The 27,874-nt window shown below is 40.0% G+C and overlaps 1 protein-coding gene and 1 non-coding gene across 3 annotated transcripts in view; both read right to left on the bottom strand.

Annotated features, from left to right (window-relative positions):
* The window catches only part of LOC144509362 (polyadenylate-binding protein 4-like), a 43,004-nt gene that overhangs the window by 13,792 nt on the left and 1,338 nt on the right, over nt 1-27,874 (bottom strand). The window contains exons 2-9 of one of the 2 annotated variants that reach the window (XM_078238080.1): nt 25,247-25,426; nt 19,841-20,034; nt 18,514-18,629; nt 17,146-17,285; nt 14,261-14,355; nt 10,571-10,708; nt 7,150-7,245; nt 1,277-1,549 (exon numbers count right to left, since the gene is read on the bottom strand). In XM_078238080.1, coding sequence (XP_078094206.1) covers nt 1,277-1,549; nt 7,150-7,245; nt 10,571-10,708; nt 14,261-14,355; nt 17,146-17,285; nt 18,514-18,629; nt 19,841-20,014 — 1,032 coding nt within the window. In that variant the 5' untranslated portion in view covers nt 20,015-20,034; nt 25,247-25,426. The remainder of the gene's footprint in view (nt 1-1,276; nt 1,550-7,149; nt 7,246-10,570; nt 10,709-14,260; nt 14,356-17,145; nt 17,286-18,513; nt 18,630-19,840; nt 20,035-25,246; nt 25,427-27,874) is intronic. The other variant, XM_078238079.1, reaches the window with a different exon arrangement.
* On the bottom strand, nt 8,781-8,912 carry LOC144509574 (small nucleolar RNA SNORA55). The gene has a single exon (XR_013500499.1). It is a non-coding gene; the product is annotated as a small nucleolar RNA SNORA55 (small nucleolar RNA).

Below are 27,874 nucleotides of genomic sequence, written 5' to 3'. Positions count from 1 at the left end.
GCTATTCTACTGATCATCCAATAGTGGAAGAGAAATGGAGGAAAAATATATAAGAACATCTATGAAGTGAGTAAACAAAGACACAACAATAATTCTAGGAGATTTCAACTATCCTCAAATAGGGGCAAGAGTGCTAGAACAAGGAGGTAATGTTTAACTTGTATAAGTGGGTATTTCAACCTCAGCTGGATTACTGCATTCAGTTCTGGGCACCACACTTTAGGAAGGTAAAGGCACTGGAGGGTGCAGAAGAGATGGACGAGAATGGTTCCTAGGATGAGGAACTTCAGTTACGAAGATACACTGGAAAAGTTAGGACTGTTTTCCTCAGTGAAAAGGCTGGGGGAAGGTTTGATAGAGATATTCAAAGTCATGAGGTCTGGAGAGTATATAGGGAGAAAATGTTCCCACTTGTGAAAGGATCTAGAATCAGAGGGCACAGATTTAATTAATTAGTAAAGAAACAAGTGATACAAGCAGAAACTTTTTATGCAGGGAGTGGGAAGGTCTAGAATGCACTGCCTGAGAGTGATGGCAGCAAGCTCAATTGAAGCATTCAAAAGAGTATTAGACTATTATCTGAAAACAAGGAATGTGCAGGATTATAGGGAGAAGGCAGGAGAATGGAACTAGATGAGTTGCTCAATCGGAGTGCTAGTGCAGACACAATGGGCCAAATGACCTGCTTCTGTGTCATATCAATTCTGTGATTCTGAAACTGGGAAGAAAAAGTAAGGAAGGGAAGAGTGAATGGAGTTTTTACAGAGGAAGAATTCTGGTGATTTCTGCACCCAATTAGATTTGGTTCAGCTTCTCCAACGTAGCCTACCAATACCTGTCCCAGGGAGGCACCAGAGGATTTAAGGTACCCAAAAAACCTCACCCCAACAAACTGTATCTTAATGAAAGAGAAAAAAAACATGCAATAACACGTTGTAAAAACAAAAAATAAATGATAAGAAAGGCCTCTTACTGTTAAAATCTGCATGTCCACCCATGGCCGCTTCCCCACCAGGTTTCACTGGCCATGGTGGGGCTCACTATCCAGCATGCATATGGAGAGGTAAATGATGTGACTTTAATTCCCCACCTCCTTTTGCATATGCTATTGAGACTTCCACCTGTTTTGAATGGGGCCGTGACCAGAATATACAGCAGGGCCAAAAACCAGCGGGATTAGGGCAGAACTAATTTCCACCAGCTTTCCCAAACTGTACTGCCTGCTAGTTGCCGATCTGGAGTGCGAGGATGACAAAAATTCCTATGAAGAACTCACCTGAGGTACAGCTGGCATGAAGTAGCCTCCTGCAGCTGGCTGAAATTGGTTGATGATTGTATTGGCTGGCATGGCCCGCATCCCTGCAATTCGTTGCATATACTGATTAGTTAAATGTGCCTTGCGTTCTTCTTTTCTTTGGGCAAGGGCAACGTATAATGGCTTGGAACCAACAATACGTCCGTTCATTTCCGTCACAGCTTTTGTGGCTTCTTCAGGAGAGGAGAAGCAGACAAAACCAAAACCTTTGCTTCGGCCGTCTTCCAGCATAACCTTTTAAAGCACCAAAATAAAGATTGTGGTAATATTTAAAATTTACAATGAGAAAGATACTGTGGTAGAACATGGGTTTGCAACTGCAGTTCCCAACAATCAGAGTCTCCAATCTTAGCTATGCAGCGTGGGCAGGAATTAAGTACAAGGGTAAGTCACAACACAAACTTATTACCTTAACTATTCAGTTGTGATCAGGAACAGTAATGACCACAGGCCCATTATACACTACCCTTGTGGCCAATTCTCAAATCTGACATCAGTTTGGGACCAAAGCACCCATCTACATATAATCTGAGTTAGGTGGGTTAAAGAGATCTATTGAAACTTGGAAGAGAAAAGAATTGCTTTAGGCATTGAAATATTTTCATTTCTCAGTTATTTATATTTACAAATAAATAATCCCACATTTCTGGAGGGTATAATTATTTTGGAATATTAGAGCAGAATTTTCACATATTCCTCCATTTCACTTAAAAAGACTGGTTTGCCATTGTATTAATCAACCAGTAGAAAAAGCAGTAACATTTATGCTATTCCAAAGATATGTTCCGCCTTTTCCACCAGTCCCCATACATATTATTCAAGAAACTAAGGGTAAATTAATGTTCTTCCCATGAGCGGGTTGGGAAGTGGGGAGCCGTACAAAGCGGCTGAGAAAGTGCAGGGTGGAGACCCTGTCGCCTTCCCAATTCCCCCAGTAAAGTCTGGAGGCTAATTGAGACCAGTAAGTGACCACTTAAGGGCCTCATCCTGTTACTATTGGTTGAATAGGTTAGGGAGGTGATGGCATGGTGGTACTGTCATAAGACTAGTAATCCAGAGACCCAGGGTAATGTTTTTGACCAGTCTAGGCGAGCCCTGATGTCATTTCCCACCACCCAGATGGCCAGCCCCGATCACCTCCCCCCCCCCATCGGCCCCCGAACAAGCCCTGCCCCTGGCACTGCCCAATGCCTGGTGGGCAGTGCCAAGATGCCTCTTGGGCAGTGCCAGGGGGCCAGACTGGCACTGCTCAGAGGGCACATCCCCTTGCCTTCAAACTCCTGGGGAGGCCTCAATGATCTTTGTTCCCTCGGTTGGGGGGGGGGGGGTTGGTTTAGAATTAAAGGAGTGCAGATATATTCAAGGATTGCGCCTTCCAGGATGTTCAAGATGATTGAAGGTTAGCGATGGTAAGGGGTGAGACTATGGAGGGAATTGAAAACAAAATGAGAATTTTAAAATTGAGGAACTGCTTAAGCAGGAGCCAATGTAGGTCAGGGAGCTTAGCTGCAATGAATAAATGCAACGTAGTGCAAGTTAGGTTATGGCAGCTGAGTCTTGGATGACCGTACGTTTATAGAGGGTGGAATATGGGAAGCCAGCCAAGAATGCATTGGAACAGTCGAATCTACAAAGTAGCAAAGGCCTGAGGCCTGGATGAGGTTTTCAGCAGCAGATGAGCTGAGGCAGGTGCAGATTCTGGCATTACCAAAGGTGGAAGCAAGTGGTGCATGGATATATGATCAGAAACTCATCTCAGGGTTAAATATGACACCAATGTTGCTAGCAGTCTAGTTAAGTGTCAGATAGTTGCCGGGGTAAGTGATGAAGTCAGTAAATAGAGAACAAGAGTCCATAATTGAAAACAAAACTTTGGTCTTACCAATATTTAACAGGAAGGAATTTCTATTCACGCAGAGTTGGATGTTGAACAATATGACAATTTAGAGATGGGGAGGGGTGCAACTGGCTGTTATCAGTGTACATTTGAAAAGTAACACTGTTCTTGGATATGCTGTTCTTGGTACTGTTCTTTGATATGCTGAAGAGGGACAGCATTTCGATTTGAAACAGGTGGGGGCCAAGGATAGATTCTTGGGATCACCAGAGGTAATGGTGCAGGAGCAGGATAGGAAGCTAGTGCAGTGATATTCTGGTTACAATTAAATAGATAAGAATGGAACCAAACGAATGCAGTCCCATCTAGCTGGACAACAGTGAAGAGGAGGAGGTTGATGTGGTTTAAGTGTGTCAAAGGCTGCAGAAAAGTTGAGAAGATTTTTGTGCAGTGTGTGCGGGAGGGTTTCCTGACACAATATGTGGATGGGCCGACTAGAGGTGAGGCCACATTGGATTTGGTACTGGGAAATGAACCGGGCCAAGTGTTAGATTTGGTTGTGGGAGAGCAATTTGGAGATAGTGACCACAATTCGGTGTCTTTTGTTATTGCAATGGAGAGGGATAGGGCCGTACGGCAGGGCAAGGTTTACAATTGGGGGAGGGGTAATTATGATGCGATTAGGCAAGAATTAGGGGGCATAAGTTGGGAACAGAAACTGTCAGAGAAAGGAACTAATGAAAAGTGGAACTTTTTCAAGGAACAAATACTGGATGTCCTTGATAGGTATGTTCCTGTCAGGCAGGGAGGAAATGGCCGAGTGAGGGAACCATGGTTCACAAGAGAGGTGGAATGTCTTGTGAAAAGGAAGAGGAAACAAGGTTCAGATGGCTCGATTGAGGGTTACAAGTTAGCAAGGAATGAGCTGAAAAAGGGGCTTCGGAGAGCTAGGAGGGGACATGAGAAGTCCTTGGCGGGTCGGATCAAGGAAAACCCCAAGGCTTTTTACTCTTATGTGAGGAATAAAAGAATGACCAGGGTGAGGTTAGGGCCGGTCAAGGACAGTAGTGGGAACTTGTGTATGGAGTCAGTAGAGATAGGCGAGGTGATGAATGAATACTTTTCTTCAGTGTTCACCAAGGAGAGGGGCCATGTTTTTGAGGAAGAGAAGGTGTTACAGGCTAATAGGCTGGAGGAAATAGATGTTCGGAGGGAGGATGTCTTGGCAGTTTTGAATAAACTGAAGGTCGATAAGTCCCCTGGGCCTGATGAAATGTATCCTAGGATTCTGTGGGAGGCAAGGGATGAGATTGCAGAGCCTTTGGCGTTGATCTTTGGGTCCTCGCTGTCCACGGGGATGGTGCCAGAGGACTGGAGAATGGCGAATGTTGTTCCTCTGTTTAAGAAAGGGAATAGAAATGACCCTGGTAATTATAGACCGGTTAGTCTTACTTCGGTGGTTGGTAAATTGATGGAAAGGGTCCTTAGGGATGGGATTTACGACCATTTAGAAAGATGCGGATTAATCCGAGATAGTCAGCACGGATTCGTGAAGGGCAAGTCGTGCCTCACAAATTTGATAGAATTTTTTGAGGAGGTAACTAAGTGTGTTGATGAAGGTAGGGCAGTTGATGTCATATACATGGATTTTAGTAAGGCGTTTGATAAGGTCCCCCATGGTCGGCTTATGATGAAAGTGAGGAGTTGTGGGATAGAGGGAAAGTTGGCCAATTGGATAGGTAACTGGCTGTCTGACCGAAGACAGAGGGTGGTGGTCGATGGAAAATTTTCGGATTGTAGGCAGGTTGCTAGTGGTGTGCCGCAGGGATCAGTGCTTGGTCCTCTGCTCTTTGTGATTTTTATTAATGACTTAGAGGAGGGGGCTGAAGGGTGGATCAGTAAATTTGCTGATGACACCAAGATTGGTGGAGTAGTGGATGAGGTGGAGGGCTGTTGTAGGCTGCAAAGAGACATAGATAGGATGCAAAGCTGGGCTGAAAAATGGCAAATGGAGTTTAACCCTGATAAATGTGAGGTGATTCATTTTGGTAGGACAAATTTAAATGTGGATTACAGGGTCAAAGGTAGGGTTCTGAAGACTGTGGAGGAACAGAGAGATCTTGGGGTCCATATCCACAGATCTCTGAAGGTTGCCACTCAAGTGGATAGAGCTGTGAAGAAGGCCTATAGTGTGTTAGCTTTTATTAACAGGGGGTTGGAGTTTAAGAGCCGTGGGGTTATGCTGCAACTGTACAGGACCTTGGTGAGACCACATTTGGAATATTGTGTGCAGTTCTGGTCACCTCACTATAAGAAGGATGTGGAAGCGCTGGAAAGAGTGCAGAGGAGATTTACCAGGATGCTGCCTGGTTTGGAGGGTAGGTCATATGAGGAAAGGTTGAGGGAGCTAGGGCTGTTCTCTCTGGAGCGGAGGAGGCTGAGGGGAGACTTAATAGAGGTGTATAAAATGATGAAGGGGATAGATAGAGTGAACGTTCAAAGACTATTTCCTCGGGTGGATGGAGCTATTACAAGGGGGCATAACTATAGGGTTCGTGGTGGGAGATACAGGACGGATATCAGAGGTAGGTTCTTTACGCAGAGAGTGGTTGGGGTGTGGAATGGACTGCCTGCAGTGATAGTGGAGTCAGACACTTTAGAAACATTTAAGCGGTTATTGGATAGGCACATGGAGCACACCAGGATGATAGGGAGTGGGATAGCTTGATCTTGGTTTCAGATAAAGCTCGGCACAACATCGTGGGCCGAAGGGCCTGTTCTGTGCTGTACTGTTCTATGTTCTAAGAACAAGAGGATACCATGGTCATATTCATGTAGGATGTCATTGTGACTTTGACAAGAGTTGTTTCTGTACTGTGGCAGGGCAGAAGATGATTGGAGGAATTCACACATGGGAACTATGGGAAAGATGGCCACAGATATGGGATTTAATAAGCATGTTCAAGGACTTTGGAGAGGAAAGGGAGGTTGGAAGTAGGGTGATAGTTTACAAGGACAGAGTGGTAAAGGGTTAGTTTCTTGAACACAAGCAGATTTAAGAGTGGGACAGTACCCAAAGGGATTGGAGGGGGAAACAGGACCTGACAACCGTCAACAACATCAGCTGACGTCGGGGTCAGGAAGGGAAGTTGGGTGTGGGAATAGGGCCGAGGTAGGAGAAATGGGTTTCAAGGCCTGGACAAGCTAGGAGAGGACATCAGGGGAGATAGAAGAGCAACTAAAGGATTCAGGGTAAGCATGAGGGTGCGAGGGAAACCTTGGAGGAAGTTTGACTCATTGGAGTAGAAGAAAGGAATGAAGTGACAGTGGGAGCAAAACAGATATTTCAATGTTAGTGATACAGAAGACCATAAGCTCCTCAGATTTGCTGACAACACTGCACTTAAGAGCAACTCTTTAAGGGACATTGGCCTTTCAATACAATTCTGGCTGGTATATTATTTTGTTTTAAAAAAAAATTTAACTTGACCTGGAAAGACTCATACTAATAATTATGGAGTAATAACTGTATCCAGTGAAAGAGTTAAGAGACAAACCACAAAAGCCTGCACAATGTTTAACTACAGAGACATGCAGATCAAGATAGTGAGCAGGATAATTAAGGTGATTGTGATTGATTTTAATATCTGTACTTTATAAATTATGTAACCTTAATCAATAACCACAAGTGGATAGAGATAACTCCTAAGCCTTGCTTGGTATATGCTAATTACTTGCAATCAAATTTGAAACTATAACTGCTTGTGTATTTCTGAATTCTGTACTCTGGCTGGCCTTGATGATTTAATTCAAAATCCTATAGCTATAGTCTTTAATAAATCTTAAACCACTTCATGACTTTGTCTGGCTGCTTGAGGGCAACGGTAGTTTTAACTACAATAGCGAATAAAACATCAAAGAAGCCCTGTGACAAAAGGCAATCAGAAACCTTTTTAATTTTTTACTCTTGCTTGTTATTCTGCTTTGATAAACATACCTTGGCACTGGTGATTGAACCAAATGGAGCAAACTCTTTCCTCAGTTTTTCATCATCAATGGTATCGTCCAGGTTTTTGATGTATAGATTCACACCCTAAAAACATTTTAATAAAGTTCAGTAATGCTACAGTTATTGATTAAATATTCTAAATCTAGCAGTTGAAAAATAGAATAAAAAATGGTTAATAAATGTTGCATAGTTCCAATCTAATGCAATCGAACTATCACTGTTCTAAATAACAATAACCAACTTGGGTAAGCACCAATTTAAATCATACTCCAAAATAAATGAGACAGGTGACTGTAAAAAGGAGCTTACATTAAAAGGTGTTAAGTTTTAGTTGCCCATTTGTTTGAACAACATTTTTAAAATTAATTTGTGGGATACAGGTATTGCTGGCTGGCCAGCATTCATTGCCCACCCCTAGTTGCCCTTGAGAAGGTGGTGGTGAGCTGCCTTCTTGAATCGCTGCAGTCCATGTGCTGTGGGTTGACCCACAATGCCACTAGGGAGGGAATTCCAGGATTTTGACCCAGTGACAATGAAGAAACGGCGATATATTTCCAAGTAAGGATGGTGAGTGGCTTGGAAGGGACCTTACAGGTGATGGTGTTCCCATGTATCTGCTGCCCTTGTCCTTCTAGATGGAAGTGGTTGTGGGTTTGGAAGGTGCTGTCTAAGGACTTTTGGTGAATTGCTGCAGTGCATCTTGTAGATAGTACACACTGCTGCTACTGAGTGTTGGCGGTGGAGGGAGTGGATGTGGTGCCAATCAAGCGGGCTGCTTTGTCTGGATGGTGTCAAACATCTTGACTGTTGTTGGGAGCTGCACCCATCCAGGCAAATGGGGAGTATTCCATTACACTCCTGACTTGTGCCTTGTAGATGGTGGACAAGCTTTCGGGAGTCAGGAGGTGAGTTACTCGCCGCAGTATTCCTAGCCTCTGGTCTGTTCTTGTAGCCACTGTGTTTATGTGGCGAGTCCAGTTGAGTTTCTGGTCAATGGTAACCCCAGGGATGTTCAAATTTACAATTAACTACTGGCTGAAACTATACATCTATAGTAGGCAACAAATGAAAACAAATATATTTTCGTGGGTTGTGAATTACAATCAAATAGTTTGAATTTCTAAAACTAGAATTTTTCTAACATATTTTTGTAGTATTCTGGCATGCACTTACGAGGAACTTTCCAATGATAAGCTGCTAGAGTCTGAAGAACGAAACTCATGTAAGAAATCTCATTGTGCTTTTAGTCCTGTTCTGGATTATGTACATTCCTGGAGACAGAGTTACAGTCCTAACAGCTCAGTTTCAAAAGGGCTATCAAATGTATAAAGACAAAGTCTCTGAAGAAGTTAATCTAAAATTGATGAAAGCTTTAAGGCACATTGATGCTTAATGTTCTGAAGTGGAGTGCATCATTACAAATCTTTTGGCATGCTTAATGCATGTCAATGAGATTCAGAAACTTGGAATAAATCGATTGAATATCCTGTCCCACATACAACAAAATAGCCACTTGGTGAAGATACCAAAGACTGTCTGCGCTCATGCAGCCATATCCTAAAATGAATCAAAACCTCCAAGAGAGGGAAAAATCCTCAAAACCTATAACAGTACTTGATATCTGTTGCTAAGTTGTAGAGACAAGCCTCAATTTAGAGGAGACCCATCTGGATTTACTCAACATTGCTCTGGCACATCTGCTCCTCCATGGTCTGTACTGACAAACAGAACTGGATACAGGAACCAGGTGCTCCATGACATAAAGAACTACAGCCAAGATTTTCCAGTCCCTCTCTGCCCTATATATGGACAAAGACATATAACAGCATGCTTGCTGTGTGCACAAACCTTTTTCTATTTCTAGGGCCATACTACAGTTAAAGCAGTTTTCTTTAGCTGTAGTCAATTATCATGGATAAATTGCTTCCTCTTGTACCATATATAAAGCATATAGCTGTCAGCTGATTAATACTGCTCTATTTGTGTCGGAATTTCTTCCTCTGCACATTGCGTACCAACAAATGGATATCCAGGGTTTTCTATATATGCAGGGAGGAAAGGGAGGAAAGTGCAGGGAGAAATGGAGGGCAAGGCAATCAGGATGGCAAGTAGAACAGCACCAATTTAAAATTGATTTTGCTGAATTTTAATATAAACCATTCAACTTTACCAATGGCTCTGGCTGGGACATAAAGTGGTGATGTGGAGATGCCGGCGTTGGACTGGGGTAAACACAGTAAGAAATTTAACAACACCAGGTTAAAGTCCAACAGGTTTATTTGGTAGCAAAAGCCACACAAGCTTTCGGAGCTCCAAGCCCCTTCTTCAGGTGAGTGGGAATTCTGTTCACAAACAGGGCATATAAAGACACAAACTCAATTTACAGAATAATGGTTGGAATGCGAATACTTACAGCTAATCAAGTCTTTAAGATACAAACAATGTGAGTGCAGAGAGCATCAAGACAGGCTAAAGAGATGTGTATTGTCTCCAGACAGGACAGCCAGTGAGACTCTGCAGGTCCAGCCAGGCAAGCTGTGGGGATTACAGATAGTGTGACATGAACCCAATATCCCGGCTGAGGCCATCCTCATGTGTGCGGAACTTGGCTATCAGTTGGATGTGAGCAGCTGCTGCATCCTGCTGGTTCATGTCACACTATCTGTAATCCCCACAGCTTGCTGCATCCTGCTGGGTTCATGTCACACTATCTGTTGGACTTTAACCTGGTGTTCTTAAACTTCTTACTGGGACATAAAGGCCAAACCATTTTTCATATGTTGAAGCTGAACTCAGGTTTCAAAAAAACATTGAGGTTTTCTTGACTGGACCGCAAACAAAGCATAAAACAATTAACAGGAGATTGTTGCGAAGATTTAGACTGCTGTGATACCTACATTAATAACTGAGCACACAGTTACTTATGAAAAAACCTTGTATGACAATTTGCCCTCACCACACACAATATTCTCAAATTATTACAGCAGTAGCGTAATTTATTGTTCTTTAAACGAGTAACTACTCTAAATTTGACTTTTACAACAGCCAAAATGAAACGTATCTTCTGAATATGTCTGCCTGACAACAGATTAAGAAATGTCCAGTTTATTCACTACTTTATCTCCAAACTGACAAGTGGATTCCTTGCTCTTTAATGAATTGCCAGAAATTTTTCATTCAATTATTAGTAAGATAAGAACAACCACAAGTCAAATAAAATGATGTTATCCAACTTGTGCACTTGCCTATTACAGGGTGATTTTAAACAAATATCTGCTTCACTTCTATTCTTTTATTTCAACTTAATTCTGATGAAAGGTCATTGACCTGAAATGTTAAACTCCGCAGATCTGACAGACCTGCTGAGTATTCCTAGCATTTTTGTTTTTATTTCAGCTTCATTACTTACCTGGTATCTGCTGATCCGCTCCTGTTTTAACTGTTCAAATTTTCGTTTCAGTTCAGCCTGTCGTTCCACTTTTTTCTGGGCACGACCAACAAACAGCATCTTTCCATTCAGTTCTTTTCCATTCATTTCTTCCACAGCCTATATTTACAGACAAGAAAAGAACATCAATGCACCTATGATATAAACAAGAGTATGAATAAAACTTCACATTTACTACACTATACTTAAGCCAGGGTTAGTCACCACTACCCAATGCAACATTAAAGATGACCCTGTGGTGGCAGATTTTGGCAGTGCATGTTTCAACTACCGAAATATTGCAATGTGCATTAAAACATTTTCTTTCTAAGGAATTTTGTTCATTATAAGGAATTATAGTAGTTGCCTGAAGGAAATTAAATAGTTAAAGCTTAAAACACATTCCAAAAGTAATCTAAAGTTTATTTATTAGTGTCACAAGTAGGCTTACATTAACACTGCAATGAAGTTACTGTGAAAATCCCTAGTCGCCACACTCTGACACCTGTTCGGGTATACCGAGGGAGAATTTAGCATGGCCAATACACCTAACCAGCATGTCTTTCAGACTGTGGGAGGAAACCGGAGCACCTGGAGAAAACCCAAGCAGACACGGGGAGAACGTGCAGACTCCACACAGACAGTGACCTAAGCCAGGAATCGAACCCAGGTTCCTGGCACTGTGAGGCAGCTGTGCTAACCACTGACATGGCACTGCCTATGGAGCATAAATAATGACATCGCATTTTGTTTAAAAGAAATATATTTCCACATCAATAAAGATGACCAGGGCGGGCGGAGGCCAACTTTCCTCTTTCCAATTTCCTTCCCTGTTCTCCTAAAGATATTAATTTTTCACCCTGGGTACGAGCAGCCACTACTATTTTAAAAGGATATTATTCAGCCTTGGTTTGGTGGTTGTACTCTCACATCAGAAGGTCATATATGCTCAAACCCACTCCAGAAATATGAGCACATAATCTAGGCTGGCACATCAGGAGTGTACCTCTAAGGGATCACTGCACTGACAGACGTGGCAGCTTTCAGATGAGATATGAAACTAAAGGCCCATTTGCCCTCTCACTTGAATGTAAAGGATTCCATAGCATTATTTAAAGAGGCAAGGACATATCCTAGTGTTCTACATTTAGCCCTAACCAACACTTGAAAAGTATGATCTGGCCACAGATTTGATTGCTGTTTATGAAACCTTGCTGTGTACAAAATGGCTGCTAGGTTACCTTCATCACAACAATGATTACGTAAATTAGGCATTTCTCACTGCAAGAGAAGGTTGCAGTAAAAGGATTGCTGTTTTAAGGATACTAAAGGGATGAGATAACTTAGACCATGACGCGCAATTTCACCTCTTCCAGAATATTTTAATAAGCCAGTGCTCAATGGAACAGCCTCTGAGGGAGATGGTGGAAGCAGTTAGTCTTGATCAATTAAAATGCAAATCAGATTCATTTCAGAAAATAATATTTTGGAATAGTACATGAGTGATTTGATTCATGATGCGGTAAATGTAACAGGCTAGGGAGATGGTTTTGGGCCCATAGCTCCAAAGTTCTCCATCACAAGTGGCTTTCCTTGTGTCATATTTGGGTAGCTGTAAACTAACTGATAAAGATTGATTGCTGTGTTTAGTCAAATCTCCATTAGTATTTTATTATGTGACCACCAGTGTAGTAAAGGCAAACTAGAGAAACAGTCCTTTTTAGTCCAGGGATTCCAATATTCCTATTACACTTTAAAAATAATTCATTGGCTGTAAAGTGCTTCGGGAGGTCCGTCTTTTAAAATTTATGTATTTCAGGCTATACACAATCCTGTCCTCACCTGCACACACAAACTTCCAGAAGGGTCACCTGTATAATAATCAGCAGTAGAAATCTTGGCCAATTTTCTCATCCTACACCTCAAATTAGCTGACCTAGCAAAGTGTAAGCATTTGACCCAAGGTCTTATGGTTTCTAACGCTCAGCTACTTAATGGACATTTATAGATTTTTCATAAACTTAGAAGTTAGCTTTTCTAAAGAAATAATTGCAGTGTGCATCAAAATAAATGAAATATTCATGTTTTATGCAAAAGCTGAAATTTACACTTGCAACAATGAGGAGATAATGGCACAGTCGAGCTGTCACTGAACTAGAAAACCAGAGACCCAGGTAAATGCTCTGGGGCACAGGTTCAAATCCCACCACAACAGCTGGTGGAATTTAAATTTGGTTAATAAAATCTTGAATATTAAGCTAGTCTCAGTAATGGTGATCATGAAACTATCAATTGTTGTAAAAACTGATCTGGTTCACTAATGTCCTTTTGGGAAGGAAATCTGACTATCCTTACCTAGTCTGACCTACAGCAACATTGTTGACTCTTAACTGTCCTCTGAAACGGCCTCGCAAACCACTCAGTTCAAGGTTAATTAGGGAGGGGCAAAGAATGCTGGCCTTGCCAGCAACACTCAACTCCCACAAAAGAATAAAAAAGGATAGTTTTTTTTAGTTTTAACCAGGTATTTTGATTCAAGTCAAACTATAGTGGTAATGTGCTCTCAATCTAAAAGACATCATTCCAAATCAATGTGAATGATAACACTTGCTTGTAAAGATGCTCTTAAAGACACTGAATTGAAAAAAAAACGTGGTAAAATGTAAGATTGTCCTTTCAGCAGACATTAAAAAATGCAGAATATTTTAGTATATTAGCCATAGATTGTGGCCCAGTCACAAACCATGCACAACTTCCTCTGCCTGCCCCATCAAAATTGTAAAGTGGATCACCGAGTTAAACCAGTATTTGGCAATGAGGAGCTTCAACAGTGAAGAGTTATAGTCATTAAGAAGACAGATAGTGAACTGATGGTAAGAGAAGAAAATGATGTCTGGTGAAATCGTAAGAACAAACCAAATGGTTTATGTAGTGACTTTACTTCCGTAGCAAAGCATTATTTGACTGACTCTGATGTTCCAGACCATTTTGTATAGATCTTGATGTCTAATTAAGTCTGACATCATCGGAACTAGGTCACATTATAGAGGCAATCTTCTTCTGCATTGTTTGCCTTTGCTTTCAACATGAGATAATGCTTGTAAAATTTAATGGTACAGTACGTTTACAGCTCAGGCTGCCTCATTTTTTGTTCTCTTTCATTAATACACGTGGTACTGATTAAAGCAGAAATGTTAGCATTTCTCTTCATCAAAAAAGTTCATTTTACATTCCAAAATTCATTTCTCAATTCAGCAATCATATCACCAAAAGTAAGTTTAAGTTTATTTGTGTCACAAGTAGGCTAACATTAACACTGCAATGAAGTTACTGTGATAATCCCCTAGTAATCCATAATATCAGAATTCAAAGTTCTCAAACCAGCTCAAATTTTATTTGGAAAATAAAAATAGTTGAGGGAATGCAGATTTTGCAAAACCCAATTTTAAATCAATTCCGTTCAGTTGACCATATTGAAATTTCCAAATTTGGAGTATGGGGTAATTTCTGTGTGTCCTTCAGGTCCATTTTAGTGACTGATTAATTCTGTCTAGTAAGACTGGAATTCTAGCTAGCTGCACATTTAGCATGTGCCAAAAAAAAAATAGCAGTCCCGATCCATTTCCATACTGGACCATAAAGGTAAAAGCTCCTGTGGACCACCATACACACCTTGGAAGCATCTTCATGTTTTTCATAGCTAACAAAGCCAAAGCCTTTGCACTTTCCGTTTGGATCTGTCATTACTTTGACACTGAGGGTTTTGCCTAAGAGGGCAAAGGAAAACAGAAAAAGGATAGATGAATATCAGCAGATATGAAACGAATGAAGTAGCAAATAGAATTAGCATTCCTTTATGGAAGTAGCATAAGTGCTCCTTTTTGGAGAAAGATCTATACTGCCCCTCCCTTCCCTGCTCTCTGGTGATTTACATCTATAATACCTTTTGCACTCATTTTTTTGTTGCAATCGAGCTGTCCCCCTTCTGAAAGGAACTCAAAATTTCTGTCTCTTAAAAAGCAGAATATAATGACATTATCTGAAAAGGTTAGGTATGTTTGCATCCTCAGGGCACCTTGTATCCCAAAATTTTAATTGATTCCATTCATTTCAATGAGAGACAATTGATGCAAAATAGATATAGAATTTTATTTGGTTCTCTTTATTTGAAAAAAAATCTTCAGATTTTGTATGCAATCTTTTGTTTATTGCATTAATCAATTTCATGTCCACATAATCCCTTTTAATTGTAAACTACGAGCACTGGTTGCAGTGCCAATGGTTGCAATTCTGGAAGCATAAAAATCACTTGTTTATTATGTTCTCAGATTAAACTGAAGAACTGTATGGTGATTATATTTAAATTTTATCAGTGTTTAAATGGATAAACATTGCCTCCAGTAATATTGAAGCTGTTTAGCTTTTAATGCAGAATAGACTTTCAACAGCATAAGCGAGGCTGAATCATTAGAGTAAAATAAAAGGAAACAACAATAATGTGTAAGCTGGATATTGCAATGCAAGTTCCATTCCGACTTCCCAAAGCCAGTCTACCGTCTACAAGGCACAAGTCAGGAGTGTGCTGGAATATTCTCCATTTGTCGGGATGAGTGCAACTCCAGCACTCAAGAAACTCAGTACCATCCAAGACAAAGCAGCCTGCTTGATTGGCACCCTATCCAGAAACATTCACTCCCTCCACCACTGACGAACAGTGGCAGCAGTGCATATCATCGACAAAATACACTTCAGGAACTCCACAATGCTACTTGGGCAGCAGCTTCCAAACCCACGGTCTCTACCAGCTAGAAGGGCAAGGGCAGGAGACACATGGGAATGCCACCACCGGAAAGCTCCTCTCCAAGTCACACATTATCCTGACTTGGAAATATATCGTCGTTCCTTCACTGCCACTGGGTCAAAATCCTGGAGCTCCCTGTAACAGCATTGTGGGTGTATCTACACCACAAGGACTGCAGCAGTTCAAGAAGGCAGCTCACCATCACCTTCTCAAGGGCAATTAGGGAGAGCAATAAATGCTGGCCTAGCCAGTGACCCGTATCCCATTAAAAATGAATTTAAGAAACAATCTTCTAACTGTTGTAAAAAGAAAGTTCAGTTTTAAAAGGTGTGCATTTATCACTTTCCCCATTTACAAAAAATACCCTCGCCATATAAAACTGTAAATATCATGAACCGTGAGGACAGCGATAAACTTCATGAGGATGTAGAAAGGCTGGCAGAATTTCAAGAAGTTTATTGCAGAGATGTGTGAAATGATACTTTTTTTAAGCAAGAGTAAAGAAAGGCAATAGAAAGGATACCAATCTAAAGCGAGTGCAGTAGCAGAGGAACCTGGAGTATATATGTACAAATAATTGAAGATAGCAAGGCAGGTAGAGAAAATGGTTATAAGACATGTAGGATCCTGGCCTTTATAAATTGCAATGGTAAGGATGCTATGGGGAACCGTCATTAAATACCAGTTTAGCCTTAAGTGGAGTAGTGTGTCCAATTCTGGGCAGAATGCTTTAGGAAGGATATGAAGGCACTGGAAAGGATGGATAAAATATTTGTGAGAATGGTACCAGGATAAGAGACTTAAGTTAGGTGGATAGATCAGCAAAGCTTGGACTGTTGTCGTTACAGAAGGTTGAGAGGAGATTTGATAGAGGTATCCAAAATCATGAGGGGTTGGACAATATAGATACGGTCAAAATGTTCCCATTGGCGGAAGAGTCGAGAATCAGAAGATATTGATTTAAAGTAACTCATGTTTTGAGGGGGAAAAAAATGATGCAGCTAGTGGTTAGGAACTAGAATTCACTGTCTGGAAAAATGGAGGTAGCTTCAATCGTGACTTTCAAAAGAGAATTGGATGTTAATCTGAAGAGAAAGGATTTGCAGGGCTATTGGAAATAGGCAAGGTGTGGGACGAGCTAAACCACTCTCATAGAAAGCTGACATGGACACAAAATGACCACTTTAGCCATCCAATGATTCTATGTACAATTCACTGAAGGGAACAAAGAATACTTCAAGAAAAAAAGAAGTCATTGCCTAATTTTCTTTGAAGAATGAATATCAATATTCTCCCCTCTAATGCCCAGCACCAAGGCCATCTTCAGTTAAACTGAGTTCAGGCCCATCAGTGTTGCTCACTAAGAGGCATATGGAAGGAGTCAAACATCTTTTCTCTACGGAAAGGCATCAGGACTCAAACAGCATCATGCCAAAGCAAAGCACTGATCAGGAATTTTCAAGAATAGGCAAAGTGACCATGGAGAAGATTTAATTATGACAGGAAACTTTCAGGTCATCAAATTGCCACCAAGAACGGTCAAGCGTGTGCTAAGAGCTCGGAAATTCAAAGACAAACTAAAATACAATAATCTGAAGAAATAAATGAAAATACTACCCATGGCATCTGGACACAGTCCCACAAAGGAGTGTTTCTGGTAACATCTATTATTACCGGAATTGAAAAACAGAAGCGCAGCACTACCAGTTCATATTATCTCCATCTCAAGCCACACTTGTAGCAGGGTTACACTCACCAAATTTATCAAACATTTCTTTGAGTCGTTCGTCATCCATATCATCACCAAAGTTCTTTATGTAAACATTGGTAAATTCTTTTGCCTTTGCACCAAGTTCAGCCTCTCTCTCTTTACGAGACTTAAAACGACCAACAAATCTAAATTAAAAAGTTATGTAATATTTAGTAAAATATAAAGATCAAGCAAAAGCTTCCGTGGTGCACAGTTTGAAAATTGATTGCAGTCCTTGAGATCAGATATTTGTTCTGAAAATACACATATAACTTATGATACAGTTTGTAATGTTTTGGTGATTGAGCTGCTCAGAGTAACCTCATCCTTTCATCTCCTCCACTAAGTAGCATTTCTTCATTCTTCCCCATAGTAAGCATAATGTGAACGGTCACACAAATAGAAAGTAGCAATGCTAATCCTGAAGCTGTACTGTCAAAGAAACTTAAAAATTAACATTATACAAAAGAGGCATATTGAATGGACCATAATCATTGGAACTGATGCTTTATAGCAAGATCTGAACCAGCACTGCAACTGATCCATTACTGAACCTGTAAATACAAGCACTTGGAAACGAAAGATAAATTTGCATATAGTTAATCCACTATGGTGCTTTGCTATAATGTCTTTCAACATTTTGTGTTCCATGGACCAGTTAGCTTATCCATGCAAATGAGACTTGCAGCTAACCTGTCAATGGTGGCATTCCTCTCTTTAATGCCGTGAAATACCATTTACTTCTTTCTCTAGGCCTTGCATCACTGAAAAATGGGCAGAAGGTGGATGAAACACACAACAAAAGTGTTCTAAGCTGTGTTTAAAAAAAGCTAAAGAACAAATAAAAGAAAGGGTATTGTTAAAATAGAAATAAAACAGTTGGGAAGAAGAATGAATAGGGAACAAATGGAAGGCCTTTTATTTAAAACTTAGTGTTCACTTTAGTTGAGCTGACTAAAATTTTAAAAAAACTTTATTAAACTAGTACAATTAATACAATTTCTTTTGACAAATACATGAATAGGATGGGAATAGAGGGATATGAAGCCCAGAAGGGTAGGGGGTTTTAGTTCAGTCGGGCAGCATGGTCGGTGCAGGCTTGGAGGGCCGAAGGGCCTGTTCCTGTGTTATAATTTTCTTTGTTCTAATTCACCATGTGTGGCTTTCTCCTACAAGCAAACTTAGCTCTATATATATATGTATATATAAAAACTTTAAATAAATTCATACTATCAACTTTTCAGATTTGCCATCTCCCAGAATGGAAGATGACCGAGTAACTATTTGGTACAAGGCATCAGCAACACTTTCCAACGTCTGGCAGCAAACACATTAAAACCTTGATTTTAAACACCAACAGTGTGAAGTACTCACACTTTCCGGTCATTAAGCAACATGCCATTCATTTTCTCAATAGCTCTATCTGCAGCATCCTGAGTCTCGAAGTGAACAAATGCATATCCTTTGGAGCCATTTTCGTCACATACCACCTGAAGAAAAGAAATACTAGTGTTTCTGGGCAGCCTAAACTTGCACTTTACTTTCATGTGCTTTTAACTAGAATTAAGTGGTTCTGTTGTAGACACAATAAAAACACAGATCATAATGTATCAGGACCTAAAAACAAGTCCATACAAATGCTCAGAAAAGGTAATCGGGCCAGATTTTGCTGGAATGGGGCATGTCCCATTAGTTGCTAGAAGAGAAAGCTGATAATGTTGTGAGGGTCACAGGGCACCTGGAAGCTTGAACATCTGGACAAATGGTGCTCTTCCTTAACCAATGAAATCAAGGGATTGAGAAATAAACAGAGGAAGGAAGGTGAACTGGAGTAAGTGAACAAAATGTCCAATTAGAAGGAGAAGTATAGAGCAAAAGAAAGATCAGAAAGATACAGCATGAGAAAATTGGCATTTTTAAATGAATCAATTTATGAGGAAAGAATTGAATGCATTCAAGAGGAGGCTGGATATAGCACTTGGGGCGAATGGGATCAAAGGTTATGGGGAAAAAGCAGGATCAGGCTATTGAGTTGGATGATCAGCCTTGAGCATAATGAATGGCGGAGCAGGCTCGAAGGGCCAAATGGCCTCCTCCTGCTCCTATCTTCACTGTTTCTATAACCCCAAGAAATGAGACTGTACATTTATAATTGTTTACTTTCCGGGCAAAAGGTTGATTAACGGTCATCATATCGTTAAATGGGTATTAATGCTGATAAAATTACTAGACTTAACTTTTTGTAGTCAGTTTTTATGGGCAATTATGTACAAATGTAGCTAATTCATGAAAATTGCAGAGGTTAAGGGTGATGTGCTGTTTTGCCAGAATGGCACAAAATGGCCAGAAACCTCTGGCAATTCACAAGATACTTTGCCTTCACTACAAGTTGCTGGTCAATTTGTGTGTTAATAATTGCATGCATAGTTCAAACACCATAATTTCCACAGCAGAACCTGGCCCATGGAAATAATTAACTTTTCTTTGGATTGTTCATTTCACTGATGCCAAGCTATTGTGGCAAGCTGACTTCTAAAAGTTCCTGCAGGTCATGTACCCTGAAGCAGAATTCTCCTATAAGACTTTCTGATCTCATAAGATCTCTTAACATATACAAACTTACATGCTTATTGCATTAGCCGGCAAAAGGATCATGAGAAGTCCAAGGTTAGCTTTCATTCTATCGTGGTTTCAAACTCACCTTACAAGACAAGATGTTTCCAAATGCGGAGAAGGTGTCATACAAAGCCTTGTTGTCAATGGATTTGTCCAGATTCTTGATAAACACATTACCTACGCCAGACTTCCTCAGGGATGGGTCACGCTGCGACCACATGATTCGGATTGGTTTCCCCTTGATGACATCAAAGTTCATGGTGTCCAAGGCACGTTCAGCTACAATAGTAAGTAAACTTTAAAAGTTGTTCAACTAAAGCTAAAGTTAATAGGGTCTATAATTAAGATACATAAATAATTGCACAGCATAATAAAATGCCGTCCTGTCCCCTCCACGTCAAACTTCTTTATTTAGATGGCTGGATGATCCAGCCCTTTAAACGTATACAAACAGATGAAGATTGATTGCACAGATAAGCCACAAAATTTGTTTTAACCGTGGGGCGAGAAAGAATCACTGCTTCCCAGAAACCTCGGACAAGATCAGTGAACTCACTGTTCAAGGGTCAAAACGTAATAAATCCTTTTCTTGTTCACTTCCTATGCTGAGTAGAATTACATAGATCTGCTCAACAGATGCCAGGATTGTTCATCAATGGATTATTAGTGCACTTCAAATCTGAAAATTGTTACGGTCAACACAACCAATGGGCAAGGGTGATGGTGGCCTGTGGTAATACTACTGGACACGTAATCCAGAGAGATCCAAACTAATGCTCTCGGGGACATAGTGGAATTTCAATTCAATTAATAAATCTGGAATATTAAATTGGCCTCAGTAATGGTGACCATGACAACTATCATTGATTGTTGCTAAAATCTGTGGAAATCTGCCACCTTTACCTGGTCTGGTCTACATGCAACTCCAGACCCACAGTAATGTGATTGACTCTTAACTGCTTTCTTCAATGGCCTAGCAGGCCACTCGGGTCAAGAGAAATTAGAAATGGGCAAAAAATGCTGGCCTTGCCAGTTGACACCCACATCACATGAAAGAAAAAAAATTGATACATTGCATTACAGAACTTTGTAGTGTATCAATCAGTGATTCCACTCAAATAAGTTCCTAATCTTGGCATCTGGAATTATCTGGAGGTGATAAGGCATCCCTGCATAAGAAGAAAGGATAATTACAGTAAGAGCTACATAAATCTAATTCAAAAAGGCTCCTTATAGAGTAGCACTGACATGTATTATGCCTTTTTCAGACAAAGGAATCACATGGCATAATGAAACAAAGAGAAGGATTACAGAAAGTTGTTAAACTATAGTATGCACGTTTTTGGGTTCTCTCTGCTTATGGCAGAACCCATCTACAAAGGCAATAAAATGTTACAGGTTTTAAAACAGGCACAACTAAATATAATATTTTTAAAGCTAATTATCCCACCAAATTAAGCATTCCCAAAAATTAAACGAGCATGCATCTTATTTACTGCTTTTTATATTTACCCCAGTTTTCCCTCGACCGTTGTTTAAAATATCTGTATACCAGGAAGGAAAGTTAGGATTCTTATATAGATTTGAACAATGGCTTGAAAAAGACACTGATTCAAAATGTAAACTTCAGCTCTATTGATATCATTGTATAGTTATGGAAGAGTATTTGCAGTTTTCACCTGAATTACTAAAAGTCGTGGATGTTTTACATATAAAAGTGAAACTTTTGAAGGTTATTTATATTTCATTTCCATTTCTCTGCTGAAGCCATGTCTCAATTTTTACCAGTAACACCCTGAAAACTAATGTTGAGAAGTACAAACGCTCGACTTTGGTCAACATTCTTGTCCCTCACCTCTATAAATACCTTTCACCAAAGAAGCACCCAACCTAACCATAACAACTGCTTACAGAAAAATGTGTTGAACCAGGAGCTCACAAGGAGGGGCAAAAGCATAAACTCACATCTTGCCACTTTTCACCTATTACACCACATCTCTGGTTAGCAAAGTGTGTCAAAGTGGTTTACACTTAGGACAACGTTTTACAGCGTTAGACTGCTTCATTACCCAAGGAGGAAATCTCATTTTACACCTGCAAACTTCAAAAGTAAATACTTGGTACACACCCATATAAGTTCGACCAGTTAATTGCCATGCAAACGAAATTTAATTGGTAGTCAGCACAATTTATTTCCCCAAAAAAACGCAAATCAAACCGCTTTAACGTTAATATTTTGCATTTTGATTCCATGAGCTATATGAAACAGCTATATGCCCAGTCCCCTGCTACACCATTCCCTCTGGTCTCAAAGTCAGCAGAACAAACCAGCTCACATTTTGCTGAGCTCTCCATTAGTGAATGCTGTGTTAGTCTGTGAAAAGCTTCACTGATTGAAATTTGTGGACAACAATTCTTCCTCATTCCAAATTTCCTAAGCACTATTCAATAATTTACTAGAAGGATAACACATGAACCTCATTGTGGATTGAAAACGATCAATTTAGTACATTCCCCTCCTCCCATAGAAGTTTTCATAGGTCAGAGGAAAGCAAAGTTAATAAAATGACATTGGAAGTTTAACATTTAAAAAACACAAACAGCAGGTTTTGTGCAGTCACACATGATGGGGCTGCCTAATCCACCTCAGTTTTATCAGTTATAATTGGATTCTGTTAGTGTTTGAGCATTGTCGTTCCCATTGTTCATAAATATGTCCCAAGTCATTTCATACAGAAAGAATTATTCGGACAGGACTTCAGGGTAACATTTCCATTGCCACTAATATGATGCAAATGCATAAAATAATAGCTTGAATCTGAATACTGCAATTGCAAATACACTGCATTTTCACCCTTTTCATATGGATAGGACTCACCGTCAACCTTGATTAAATGTCTACTTCCATCTTAAGTAGTTGCCTTTTCCAGTACAGATATCTGATTGAACAGAACTTGTACCTGGATTAAGCAGCCATCTAGTAATCTGACTACAACCATTAATACAGTCATCCAAACATTTTAGTAATACAACAAAACAAACAAACTCACATAAACAACTGCAGTTTAAAATTTAAGGGCATTTTTCACCCCCTGAAATTATCAGTTATTTTTTAAAATCTCAATTTAGGCAGCAACCTCTCCTGCTTAAAGAAACCAATTGAATAAATTTCAGTAGGTATTTTGCATCAGTAGAGTTAGTGCTCTACATGCTGTGTTTTATCAGCATGAAAGCGAAATCCTAACACAGCTCTTCCAAGAAAGGATTCTGGGTTCAGCTTCCAAATTTCTCTCAGGGGTATAATTTCAATGTCTGTAAGAATTAGCAGTCCTGTACTTTATAGTTTTTTTAAAGAAAACATTTGCAGTGTAATTTGCCAGGCTTTCTGAAAATTCTGAAGTGACGTGTAGAGTTTATGAAATACTTTATTTTACACGTACTCTCAAAGCCAATGAAAGCTACGCTGCTATGTTAAATGATAATACACAGCCATTTCACAAAAGCACCATCAATGGACGATGTAACCTCTTTTGTGCTTCATTGCTTGCTATTTTTAGCAAGTGGTCCTTTAAAGGCATGTGCTGGCAGAAGAGCTGATTCAACATTACACTCGCCACATGGTCGGAGCCAATCTCCTTTCCTGGGGTTTAGCTAAAATAAAATCTCAATGGACAAGACACTATTTAAGTTACTGATCTGAAAACAGGGACACTGACATTTCTGACCTTTAGACAATTTATTCAATTCAAGAAAATATAACTGACGTTAATACAAGGCATATAATTAGCCTTTAATTCAGGCACTTTCAAAGTTTATCACACTACACTCTCTGAAAAAATGTATATCTGACATTTAAGATTAAGGTAACTTGAAAAGGAAACATTTAATCCCAAATTCTAAACATTCAAAGTTGTGTGTGTTTTTTTCTAAAGCAACCAACGGAATTGAACTTTGGTGGTCAATAATCTTAATTAATTGATAAAAAGCTGGCCAGTAATTTTTTCTTCAAACTATGAATGAAATTTTGAACAGTGTATTTAAACCTAGTGAATTACGATGGGGACATTTTAAAAATGCATGTTTCCAGCAGCAATTGTAATATGCTGTTTAAAATTGCATTCAACTTGTGGAATACAGTATTCAGCTTCTGAACTGCTGCATAAGCAAGTTGAGTTTAACAAAAGTGCCAGGGCAAGTTGTTGCCTTTTTTGAAAGCTTAATTTCTGATATTCAAATTTGGAACAAGTTACTTAATCATTCTGACATTTCTTCTGTTGCTTCTTGTAAGATTCTGCATTTCCAGCACTTTATCTTCCTTCTCCCTTATTGTTTGTGCTGGTTTTGTGCATAGTCCACTTTGCAGAATTGAACTATGCTTTCGTACTCTGAAGAGTTTCAATGCCAATCTACATCATAGATGATGGTCCACCTTCATTTTACTGTGGATATCCATTAGCTTGCCATTGATCTAAAGAGATCAACTAGTGTGCAGCAGACCAACAGATCTTAACTTTGATTTCTAGTACAAATTCATAACCAACAGAAAATGATGATTTTTGTTCACTAATTAATGATAATTTGAAAAGTGTTCAGATATCCAGAGTCATTGTGCAGACCTGTAGAAATTGGTGTTTCTGACAGCAATTATAATCCGTTTAAAACGTGAGTCCCGTGATTTATGTGATAAAATTTAGTTTGAATTTATGCCCTCCGTGATGCTGCAGGAAGTTAAAACTGATAGTTATGTTTCCTTAATGTTTACATATAAAATAGCTTTTAGGTAGAGTGAATACACTTCAAATCCAAATGTGTACAAAAGTCAACCTGTTGTGAAATGAAGGTGGGCTCGAATGGCTTATATAGGTGTTAGACCAAGTCTTAACCTTTTGTAATTCACAACAACCCAACAGCTACTTCGTATGATACCTGTAAAAATCATTGTCACTAGGATTTTGTAGTGTAATGGTGACTTTAATGTTTTTTTACTGCAAGCATGCCAATTGTGAAAATACCCAGAAATTATAGTATTGTGATGCAAAGTGGTGTTGTCTGGAAAAAGGACTTGAACTACGACCCTATTGTAAAGTATTGGTTTGTTACAGATGGTGACTGCAATAGATTAATTTGAAGGAATGAATTAAAATCATCATACAGGAAGCATACTGATACATGAAAATTAATTTCCCCCATGAAGCATATTAGCATCAATATGCTAACAAGCCTAGTGACAACTAATTAAAGTAAGTGGTGTGCTCAAACCTGCTATGATTATCTTGTGAAGGCAGCAGCACTTTTTAAAAAAATATTTGACAGAAAGGGGATGAAAACAGATTTCATAATGGAAGACTTTGCCTAAATCAAGTGACAAGAAAAGTCACTAGTACAGGGGAGAAAAGAATTAGTGACACTAGAAAGTTGTATGCCGAGCACATTAGAATACTGCTTCATATTTCATTATGGATAACGTGTAAATGCTCGAGTTGTTCCTTACCATGCGTGTAGGTTGCTGGTAGTTGAACATTTATTTCTGAATTAGATAAAGGAGGATTCCGATTGGCTGAGAACTGTGGTTAAGCCCACGATAGTTGCACAGTTTCGCTCAGCATCAGAACCTTTCATTGTTTTGTGTTAGAGCTGGTGCTGTGATGTCAGGAGGATCACAGAACAACAACTGAAAAAGATTGTTTAAAAATTTTAACAGACATTAAAACAAAGTGAAACTAATAATCTAAGTGCAACAATGAAATCAAAAGGTATAATTATCCATCCTTCAGCACACAAGTTACTGTTTTACGCATTCTAACTTGTGCCAGGACATACACTAGTGTGCTGAAGTTTGCACTACCGAACAAGAGCGTGTACATTATCCGCTGCTACCCTATTGTTAACTGGATTTAAAAGTCACTAGAATACTGCAAAATACCTTACCGTACAAAGATTACAAGTGGATAGAGGCCAATTCCCCCAACAACTCAATCATATTAGGAGCCAAAGTAGCATATGAAATGGCTGAACACTGCATTTTCTAAAATGAAGAGGAATACCTTCCACTGATAATTTCCCATCATTGTTGCAAATACACAAAACTTGACCCAACAATCAGAGAAAGGAAGAGAGTATATTTACTCTGTGCAGAAACTAAGCAATGCCAGGTTAGATTGAATGAACTAGTTCAAGACAACAGACAGGAAACAAAAATAATTTCAAGTACAAAATCAGAGTGTAAATTATGAGAAACAGATGTTACAGCACGAGTGCACGTGACCAAAGAGCAAAATATTCCCTCATCGTTTAGTGGGTAAATGGATAACCTGATATAGCAATGAACCATACATCAAGGAAAATCCAGTGTTCAATGTTTTGCTAGGTTCTCTGCTCTCAATTCTGGGATACAATCTGCTTCAGCACTATGAGGCTTGGGGATGAGGAAAAGCACTGCCCAACAACATTCTGAAGCTTAGTCACAAGTGTACACTATATCATACAAAGGAGACCGACCCTTCAGACACATCTGCACTAGATTTCACTAAACTTTGAATACTGAAGGCATATTCTTATTGACATTAATCTTGAATTTTAATATGCACGAAACTCGAACCCAATTTTAGAGTATCGTAGTGGTGAATGGCCAAAAGGCCATTCTTCATACGCAAGTCTCAACAGCAACTGCTAGCTGACTTTTGGATCAGACATGTTCTCTTCAGAAGTGATTTGTAAGACCGAAATCTGGTACAGGATATTGGCTGTTTTCCTTTCTTCCCCAAGCTCAGGGACATGGAGGTCAATTCTAGTGTCTTCCAAAATCCCAGCTGCAATTAGCAATAAAAGTTTTGTCGTTTGTTCAAAGTCCAGAAACAGATCAGATACTTCATCTGTCTACTGACAGATAGGGCGGCATGGTGGCACAAAACTGCTGCCTCACAGCACCAGGTACCCGAGTTTGATTCCTGGCTTGGATCACTGTCTGTGTGGACTCTACACATTCTCCTCGTGTCTGCGTGGGTTTCCTCCGGGTGCTCCGGTTTTCTCCCACAGTCCGAAAGATGTGCTGGTTAGGTGCATTGGCCATGCTAAATTCTCCCCCGGTGTACCAAACAGGCGCCGGAGCGTGGCGACTAGGGGATTTTCACGGTAACTTCATTGCAGTGTTAATGTAAGCCTACTTGTGACACTAATAAATAAAACTTAAAACTGAGGGGATGCTCTACAGCTTTTCTTCCACAAGGCCAATAGGTGTGCCACATGTCTTTTTACATGCCTAAAATGCATTTCACCTACTATTCAGTCCATGTTCCTGCCTGCAACTTCTTTAGAACATCTATAAAAAACTGTCACGTGCCAATTCACTGCAAACCGTGACATTGACAAATGTGAAATCATTATTGATTTTCACACGTGTGAAATTGCATGTTTACAAACGGAGATTCCCCCAAGGTCATGATATTTCTGTCCCTTCAGAATTCTTAACCTTTCTATTTACTAGCCCATTATTTCAGAAATCAAGACATGGAATCTCCCAGATAGAAATGTTTGGTGCATGCCATGATTTTTAAGGTGTCAAGTCGACAGAATAGAATCATTCCCTGTGCTTGCCAGCCTAGTTATTGCTATTTTAGTAATAATGAGACATGACTGCCTTTGAAAGTTGCCTCCACCCTCCAAATCCAGGTGGAGGTGGGTTTGGTGGAAGCTGTCATTCAGCTGGCTGAGTTTCAGACTCCTGATTCATTCTCCAACTCCAGGAGGCAAGCTGTCATTCCCCAACCCTGGATGGAGATGGAATTGATGGAAGCTGTTATTCTCCAACCCTGGAAGGAGGCGGGTTCGGTGGAAGCTGTCATTCCCCAACACTGGAAGGAGGCGGGTTTGATGGAAGCTGTCATTCCCCAACCCTGGGAGAAGCTGAAGCTGTCATTCCCCAATCCTGGGAGAGAGGTTGGTTTAGCCATTCCCAATCATGGAAGGAGGTGGGTTTGGTGGAAACTATCATTGCCCAACTCCAAGAGGAGACGGTTTGGTGCAAGCTGTCATCGCCCAACTCCAGGAGAAGTTGAAGCTGTCATTCCCCAACCTTGGAAGGGAGATGGGTTTGATCATTCTCAACCTGGAAGGAGGCGGG

Source organism: Mustelus asterias, chromosome 21 (genome assembly GCF_964213995.1).
Source record: "Mustelus asterias chromosome 21, sMusAst1.hap1.1, whole genome shotgun sequence".
In the NCBI taxonomy this organism is placed as follows: domain Eukaryota; kingdom Metazoa; phylum Chordata; class Chondrichthyes; order Carcharhiniformes; family Triakidae; genus Mustelus; species Mustelus asterias.
Note: the sequence above shows the minus strand (reverse complement) of the source record. Positions and strands in the feature narration are given on the sequence as shown.